This window comes from Amia ocellicauda, chromosome 20, assembly GCF_036373705.1.
Source record: "Amia ocellicauda isolate fAmiCal2 chromosome 20, fAmiCal2.hap1, whole genome shotgun sequence".
Classification (NCBI taxonomy): Eukaryota; Metazoa; Chordata; class Actinopteri; order Amiiformes; family Amiidae; genus Amia; species Amia ocellicauda.
Genome location: NC_089869.1, coordinates 24085371 through 24095049, shown reverse-complemented (window position 1 = coordinate 24095049; position 9679 = coordinate 24085371). Strand labels below are relative to the sequence as shown.

The following is a 9679-nucleotide window of genomic DNA, read 5'->3' as shown; positions in this document are numbered from 1 at the left end:
CTGAGCAGGGGTGTCTTCCTGGAGCTCAGAAAAGCCCTCTTTGTGCTGAGAGGACAGGACGTGCCAGCCGTGACTCGGGTACGAACGCTCCACGGCACCACACACTGCCAAGGGGCGTAGACAGATGAGCCCAGCAGACGCGTCTCAGGGCGGCATCCACACGCCACACGCTGTCAGAGAACAGCACAGTGAAGAGACTAGATCAGCACACAGGCTTAACTGTGTTGCGTGTGTTTTTAGAGTCAGGCCCTTCTCCGCTGGCACCAGACCCATGGCTACTGCAGTGCCAGTGGGCAGCCCACTGAGAGGAACCAGGCAGGCAGCCAGCGCACGTGCCAGGCCAGCGGAGCCACCTACTACCCACAGGTGAGCAGGCACTGCTGCCCAGGCTGCTATGTCTGGTATGAGTATGTATGTATGCGTATGCGTATGCGTATGCGTATGCTGTGTGCTTTGCCCAGGCTGCACTGACTGATGTTATCCTGCAGATGGCGCCAGTGGTGATCACACTGTTATCGGATGGTGCCCGCTGTCTGCTGGCACGGCAGGCCTCCTTCCCCCGGGGCATGTACAGCGCTCTGGCTGGCTTCTGTGACATGGGTGAGGCTGCCCCTCAGACCACCAACCCTCAGCCTGCTCCCCTGTCCCTCTTTACACGCTAAACACAGTGATTTACTGCGCTTCTCAGACCTAAAATAATCAGAATAATAATCAGAAGAATTGCAGCGTCCTTTCTGCGGTGTGGCTGAACTGCACCAGGTGTGTGAGTGTGTCTGTAATCAGTGCGAGTGTGAAGCTGTGTCTGCACAGGCGTACCTGTGGTGAGCACTGTGTGACGCCCCCTGCAGGAGAGACAGTGGAGGAGACGGTGCGGAGGGAGGTGGCGGAGGAGGTGGGACTGGAGCTGCAGTCTCTGCGCTTCTCCGGCTCCCAGCATTGGCCCTTCCCACACAGCTCACTCATGCTGGCCTGCCACGCCACGGTCAGCCCAGAAAACACACAGGTACCGTGCCCCCCCAGCGTCCGTCTGTCCGAGTCCCTCCATACTCCTATTGTGTGTGTGTCTGTGTCTCTAGACCAGTAGTTGTCTGTCCTGGCCCCAGACCCATGTGTTTGCCACTGTGACAATGAACAGGAGCAGCGATACGCAGTCTCTCTCTCCCCGAGTCGCTCTCTCCCCCAGTCTCTCTATCCCCTAGTGTCTCTCTCCCCCAGTCTCGCTCTCCCCCTCAGCCTGCTCTCTGTTGCCCCTGCAGGTCAGTCTGAGTGGTGCGGAACTGGAAGACGCTCGCTGGTTCGGAGCGGAGGAGGTGCAGGAGGCCCTGTGCAGGGGGGGCCCGCCGCGCCGGGGAGAGGGAGGGGCCACTACCGTCTGGGTCCCGCCTCCTTACGCCATCGCCAACCAGCTGCTTCAGGAGTGGGCCAATGGGCAGCTCAGCTCATAGTGGGGTGCTGGGAGCAGGCGGGGGTGCAGGTGAGGTAACTGGGGTTGAAGTGAAAACTGCAACCAGCGACGTCCAGCTGAACGTGTTCACAGTTCCCTCATGAGCGCGGAAACAATCATCAATAATAACAATCGAGACTTTCAGTTGACTGAAGTGTGAGAAGGTGGAGAGACGCTGCCCTGGGAGGTGCGTTTTCCACTGTCACTACACGTCTCTTTTTCAATTAAAATACCTCAAACCGCAGGGGCTCAAATGGACACACTTATTCCTGTATTTGACTTTATTTATCATTATTAATTTTTTAAATGCACATGATGTACAGGTTCTCTTATAGCCTTGTTCAGCATGAATAAAATCCATATTGTACAACAACTGCCAGTCTGTTTGTTGTGCCACATGCTCAGTGCTTTGCCTGGACTTTACATAACATTACATAACAAATAACTATAAAGAACAATACAGAACAATATAGAGTAAGTTCTGGGGGCAAGGAGTTCAAAATGTCAGGCTGGCCAGTCTCCCTGTGTGTGTGTTAGTGTTTGTTTGTTATTGTGTCTTAGTGTGATAGTGTGTGTGTGTGTGTGGAGGGAGGGCAGAGGGGGGTCAGTGCCAGATGTCATCCAGATGTCGACCACAGACCACGACACCAGTGTGTAAAAATAGTAGCAGCAATTTAACTTGGTTATGTGTTAGTAATCGGGTGTGTTTATCAATCAATTTGTATTTATATAGCTCCCTTCGCACGATAGCCACAGAGCGCTTTACAGAGTCATAAACAGACAATAAATAAAATAAAATAAATATAGACCTTTAACAGTTTAAATGGACCGCAATAAAGTAAACCAACATTAAATAAACCATTAGGCACAGGAGAGAAAAACACAACATCCTCTGGATGGCAGATTGTTACAGGGGAAGATGAATCTCTGGGGGTCCACAGCGTAGGACCCTGGCCTAATGGCTGCCCCCCCTGCAGGCAGTGTAGTTACAGCAGCAAGGAGGACAGAAAGGTGTTAGTTGGTGCTGCTCTGGTGGGGGCCTCTCGCCGCCTGTCGGGGGTGGGGGGGGTTGGACCATCATTACTCGGTTGAGCTTCAATGGTTTGTGTGCAATGCATGCGAGAACATACAGTCTTGTTCTCTTGCAAGATCTTTATTATAAATAACAACAGTAGTAATAATATCCTGCTCATAATATTAACCTGCATACTATCATCAAAATTATAAAAATACACATTCAATAATAATGTGACACAGAGGGGCTGGACACAGAGGGGCTGGACACAGAGGGGCTGGACACAGAGGGGCTGGACACAGAGGGGCTGGACACAGAGGGGCTGGACACAGAGGGGCTGGACACATTGGGGATGAGCACATTGGGGATGAGCACAGTGGGGATGAGCACAGTGGGGATGAGCACAGTGGGGATGAGCACAGTGGGGATGAGCACAGAGGGGATGAGCACAGTGGGGATGAGCACAGTGGGGCTGAGCACAGTGGGGCTGGACACAGTGGGGCTGAGCACAGAGGGGCTGAGCACAGAGGGGCTGGACACAGTGGGGCTGAGCACAGTGGGGATGGACACAGTGGGGATGGACACAGTGGGGATGGACACAGAGGGGCTGGACACAGTGGGGCTGAGCACAGTGGGGATGGACACAGTGGGGATGGACACAGTGGGGCTGAGCACAGTGGGGATGGACACAGTGGGGATGGACACAGAGGGGCTGGACACAGTGGGGCTGAGCACAGTGGGGCTGAGCACAGTGGGGATGGACACAGTGGGGATGGACACAGAGGGGCTGGACACAGTGGGGCTGAGCACAGTGGGGATGGACACAGTGGGGCTGGACACAGTGGGGCTGAGCACAGTGGGGATGGACACAGTGGGGATGGACACAGTGGGGATGGACACAGAGGGGCTGGACACAGTGGGGCTGAGCACAGTGGGGCTGGACACATTGAGGTTGGCATGTAATGGAACTTGGAATAGCACACAGGTTCTAGAATTTTCTAAAAGGGTAAAATTCTTCAAGCTTTTTGCTCCAAGCGACAGATTAAACGTTACAGTGTGTCAAGTGTCCTGTAACAATAATGCTCCCCCCCACCCACACACACACACACTCACAGGAGGTTTGTGATTGCCCTCCTGCCCCCACTTAAGACATTCCTGCATCTTATGTGTCGTCAGCAAACAACGCCCGTCACCGCGTGTGTGTGACACCGCCGTTATAACACAGCCTCTATTTAAACAAGACCGCCAGCTGCGCCTTTTCTTCGTCTCGCAGACGAGATGCATTGTGGAAGCTGCGAGGGAGACGAGCGACACTTCACCGTATCTAATGGAAAACCTGCCTCATTTCATATTCAAAGCTTTGTGTTTAATGTTCATGAAGCCGCTAGAGACGGCACTTATCAGGCCAGGTGAAAACACGGCTGGTTGAAACTCATATGTGTTAAGGAGGAGAGTCTCTACTACAGTCCATGTGCATCGAGTTTACAATTACAACTGGTTGTAAAAGAGAAGACTTTGAATATGAAATGATGCAGGTTTCCATTACAGGGAGAAAAGCGCCACGTTTAGCTAACATCTACTCTTGCATTCGTTAAGGAGGATGGCACGTCTACAGAAAAATACATATTTTTTTTGTAATTTGCTTCAGGTCTGCCACGGCATGGTCTTTGGACACAGTCTTACTTAATTCAACACTTCCTTTAGTTACAATATTTACTTTTCTATTTCTGGTGCAAAAAATGTGTCTGACCAGTAGTTGTTATCTGCATTCCCTTCGTAAACTAATTCCAGCTCCTTTTACATAAATCTGCAGTTTACATATTAAAGTGTTCCATGTTGGCTTCCCACTCATGGAAGAAATAAACTGCAGCCGATTTATTTGGACGTGACCCTGGATAAGCTTTTAAACACTCCTAGAAAAAATCCCAGTGTTTGCAATTCGTCTGTACAGTGTAACATACATCCCATACTATTTATATTTTGTATTAGTCACCTTTTTCCCCAAACGATCTGATGCATTGTAGGGGAACAAATTAAAAACATGCTATATTATATTGACATACATTGTATAATTTTCAAGTAAAATATTTATATAGAATGTAAGTATGCATCTAGATTCAATAGAGATTGTTAAAAACACATTTTGAGATTATGGGTCGCAGAATTGAATTCTTTATTCTATAAAATCATATTGACAAATAAATAGTTTTCTTTTGGGATATGCATGCAAGACTTGCAAAACCTCACTATTCTGTCAAGGAAAATATAATTCTTATCATTTTATATAAGCAGTCCATATAAGTTGCAGTGCACTTTCCTTTTCTATATACCGCAGTACATATTTAGTGCTTTCATCACAGTGTCCAAGCTGTATGCTCTGGTGGCTTTTTCTATTACTTTTATACAAACACCAACAAAATCACCTTAAAAATAGAAAACGAAAAGCAGGAACAATCCTCTGGGCAGTGTGATTAAGATAAAACACTGCATGCATAACTTCCAGATGAAACACATATGAGATAAATGATAGCAATACGCTTGATACAATTTCCAGCAACTGGTAAAGGCATAAAAGCAGTAGAGGTATTGATCACGAACAGGAGTCCCTTGCTATATGGGCTAATGCATTACCTAGCATACCTAGTACGCTCATGCCAGAGTAATCAATGCTTTCCACAATGGGATTTTACTCCTGCTGTGTTTGGAGGATTCAGACACGGAGCTCCGTGGCCTCTTTGGAAAAGATAAGGGAGTAGTTTCAGGGTATGGATTACAACTACCAAGGCTCATATTTGACACCGGGCACGGCGGTGTTTACAGCTATATATTGCATAGTGCATACTTAACTATACAAGTGTACACTATATATCTTGTTTAAAAGAAAATATCTGGAAGCAAAAGCAGATGTGTTCATGAGTGTTCAATTGTTTATTCACAGTGCTAACACCCGTCAGCTGACCAACTTGTTCCCAACGGCTTATAAAAAAAAAACGACTGAAGGGTTTAGCATCAACAGTCGCATCAATACATTCACTGTGGCTTTCATGGACGATTAGCTGTATTTCAACATTCTTAAAGAAGCCATGAGTTTTCATATTGTATCATACATAGACATCAAAGACGCCAGATATACAGGATTGGCAACTTTTCTTGCTTTCAATCCAACTTTCAATCCACACAGCCTTTCACATTTTTCCATTTTCTAACTGAAGATTATTGATTAGCGAACACTGATTTCCTATTAGGAGTGTTGTTTTCTTCACAAAACAGAGACACAACATGTAACACATACAAAGCTATACTGTATAGTTGTGACTAACTGTAGTTGGAGTTTCTCAACCGCATTCTGTTCAGTGCTGTACAACTCTCCAAGATGGCATGTCAGCACTGTATACAAACATTTATTTTGTGTACGTGTGATTATACTATAACAGACTATCATATCACCATCATATTATAGGCCAGTGCTGCATTAAAACATACCTGCCCGTTTCTAATGGCAAATGTGTGAAAGAAATGCTCTATTTCTTAGACAATACTGCCACTTACTGTACAAATCCTGTACAACAGTCTGTAGGCCTGCATTTACAGATGTTTAAGCTTTCATACATATTGTAAAAAGCAGATGCTGATTATCTCAAATATGTTGTATTTATTTCTTAATGTCAAATCAATACCCAACTGTAAAGTATCCACCTTTAATGGGTAGCATTCTCCAAAATAATGTAGTAATGATGGACTCACTGATGTGATCATCGCTGGCACGATTACACACCGCTTGACAATCATCTGCATTGATTAAGGCTGCCCATCTGGATGATTTAAAAATGGCCGCATAAAACAATGAAAAGTCACATGTACGAGGCTGAATGAAATCTCCACATCGTACGTATGGATTACAGATAGATGTACACACCTGTGCTGCCCGGGTTCCCACGGCAGGCGTGTCCTGTAGTTATTCCTCAGCTCCAGCCAGACCAGAAGTGATGAGAGGTGCTCGAGAACACATGTAGTTCATTGCCTTCCAGGCAGTGCAGTGGTTTCCCGACACGCAAACCACACAATTGCATGGGGCCCCGAGGGGCTAGGGGGCCCCTGATGCCTAGTAGCAGTGTTACATTACAAGCTGAATTGTAACTTGCAACACATTGCTTATTCTTTTAGATGAAAAATAATATATTGTTAATACTTTTATTTTTAATGTAGCACTCTTGAAGCCTCTCTGTTGAGTGCTGTGGTAACATCTCTGCACTGTGGCACAGGAGACCCAGGTTCGAACACCCCTGTGGTTCCATGAGAATAAAGATTACTTTTAAGTTAGGATCCTCATAGCCTATTATACCAGAAAATACATTAGGGCATTTTTCATATATTTTGTATCATTGTGGGCTATTTTTGTTTCTGTATTTAGTATGGTTATGCTAAGAAGTGTGTTTGTATTCATAGCTCTGAAGTCACACGAATTAAAGGCTGTTTTGGAACCGTGTAGGGCATTAAGAAGTATTCGATCTAAATCAAACGAGACAGTAAGTGATCAGGTTTTATTTATGTAGCTACTGAATTGAATACGTACTGTATCTGTTATGTGTTATTTATTATAGCGCTATTTGTTTTAGCACAGATTAAGTAGTGATTTGCAATAGAAAACTTGATGATGACAGTCGTTTGTCGGTGACCTAATTGTTTGTGATTAAAAGCTTGTTATGAAATGTGCAGGCAAATTGACGGGATACCGTAGGCTCCATTTAAGAATTGTTTTTTAAACGAATAGTGTACGTTGCAGCTCAATGCAATTGTTAAAGCCAGACAGTCATGTTGGTATTTTTGGCACAGAACCTCCACACACAACGTCACTGAAATCACACGTGTGTAACACTTAAAAACAACAATAACAACACGGAAACAGATTCATTTATATATAGTTCTTTAAAATATGCATTTGAATATAAAAAAAGTGTATTTCAAATGCTCCTTTTAATGTCGGGATTTTAAGTCAGAAAACTTTATAACAATTAAACAATTTGAATTGTAATTGCACATCCGTCTTTTAAATATTTATTTTATTCAGTTTGTGTTGTGTATTTGTTAATATGTATTAATACTACCTTTATTTTGTATTTGTTTAGTAACTAGTTCTACTGTTTGGTTGAACAATAAAACGGAAGCCCCTGAATTCTGCATGTCTATCTATTTACAAACGGTAAATTCATTCAGTTTCATGACACATTTGAGCCACCGTACCTCTGCCAGCTTCAGTCAGTGAAAGAGCGCAAAGTGAAGAAGTCCTAGAAGGTAAGAAAGTCCTTCTCTCTCCCATTTTAACTTTAGTTCGAGTCACTGATGATACTCCAGCCCACTGGTGTGTGTGGTGATGCTATAATGGTCATGACAGGTAGAGGTGTATTTATACCTGGAAGCAGGGGCGTGTTTGTCAATTTTGGGGCCCCAATCAAAGCTCAGTTTAGGGGCCCCAAAATTGACAAACACGCCCCTGCTTCCAGGTATAAATACTCGCAGCAAAGACGGAGCATTGAAAACGTGGCTTCAGGAGAAGTGCCTCACACTGACCGTGTCTCAGTCTGGCTGAATAAAGCAATCCTATGACTGTGTGTTACAGCCTGGGCCTGCAGCAGCCCCTACCCTGCTGGCTTTGCTCCAGGCGAGCTCTTAATTACTTAATTGAGCCCTTAATTGAACCAATCGTTTGCTGACATTTGACTTTTTAAATTGTGTAACAAGTCGGTTCATTAAAAGAGAGGTTCCTCACACAATGTTATACTTAAAAGCCCAACTGTTTGCAATAATTACAATGAATTGGGTTCAACACCACCACGGTGTTTATTGGCCACATGATCAGCGCAGTAACAGGTGAAACTCTTTGGGTGGCGAGATTTTCACCCCACGTTGACTCATTCATAATTTATTAGGGACAAAATACAGCTCTGTGATTGGCTGGGCCTGAGACACACGTTATACCGAGATGGACAATATACTGAGACACACAATATATACCAGGGGTGTCAAACTCATATCAGGAAGTGGGCCGGATTTGTTAAAATGAGACCTCATGGGGGCCGGATAATTTTTTGCTAAAATCAATTTGACTGTACACATGGATATTTAGGCTGCTTGCGGATTTATTATTTGAAATCATTCAAGAAGGCCTACAGATACCAATCAATTCATTGTTGTACATGAAAATAACACACAATGTATTATTACATAAAGCAAAAGAGAGAAGAACTGCTACAAATACATGTTGAACAGAAAGCATTTTCCTCTGCAACATTGACAATACATTTCAAGTAGAAGAGAGAAGTGCAACAAATAGCCGATCATAAGTGCCATAGAAAGCATGTTTTCTATTAATGTTAACTATTAATAATTACATACTGTGTTTGAATAGCTGTGTTATTAATGAATTATACATTTGAAAGAATGCAGGTTAAGGTTATAAAACGCCAAATGTCTGTCCAGAATAGCTGTACCAATCAATCAGAAATTGCATGTTGGCACATGAAAACACCAAAATGTAAAATTACAAAAAGTAGAAGAGAGAAGTGTAACGAAATTGCCTATTATAAATGTCACATAAAGCATTTCATACAACTATTAACGACAATAATTAAATATTGTGTTTGAATATCTGAGTAATTCATTAACTATACATTTGTCCAGAATAGCTGGTTCAGATACCGTGGTTAATGCAGCTACTGATCACAGGGCAGATTTTGAATGCAGTGCGCTATAGGGAGGCTATGACATTTCCACTTGCTGGTTTGAGCTCATATTGAGTGGATACATGGACATTATCAGTAGAGGAGCATATGCAGACTAAATATGTAGTAAATTGCTTCTTGAAATACAAAGCTACAGTGAAGACAAGCACTGTATGTTGAAAACAAAGTTTACACAGTGTTGAAAATGTTTACTTTAGTGTACAATTATGTTTTGATAAATGCAATAGTTATTTTTGAACTATAAAATATTGCTTTTGAGCATTATTCCAATATTTACGTTTACACTTGTTTATTCTGATTGTATGCCGTTTGAGCTTTTTGCTTACTGCCTGTGCGCGTTTAGAAAAAAAAGTGTATTGATGTTATTTATAGCAATAATATTTCAATTTAAATACTCTATTTTTGCTATGTAAATATTGGATTTGATATTCATGAATAAAACGTCTGAGTTTTATGAGATGGTTTGCCTTTGATTATCAT

The 9679-nt window shown here is 43.5% G+C and overlaps 1 protein-coding gene across 1 annotated transcript in view; it reads left to right on the top strand.

Moving 5' to 3' along the window:
- nudt13 (nudix (nucleoside diphosphate linked moiety X)-type motif 13) overlaps nt 1-1817 on the top strand; it is a 5279-nt gene extending 3462 nt beyond the window's left edge. Inside the window, exons 6-10 of the mRNA XM_066693509.1 lie at nt 1-78; nt 241-366; nt 489-600; nt 849-1003; nt 1257-1817. The exon at nt 1-78 is cut by the window's left edge and continues 29 nt beyond it. Coding sequence (XP_066549606.1) covers nt 1-78; nt 241-366; nt 489-600; nt 849-1003; nt 1257-1445 — 660 coding nt within the window. The 3' untranslated portion in view covers nt 1446-1817. The remainder of the gene's footprint in view (nt 79-240; nt 367-488; nt 601-848; nt 1004-1256) is intronic.
- Nucleotides 1818-9679: the final 7862 nt, after the last annotated feature.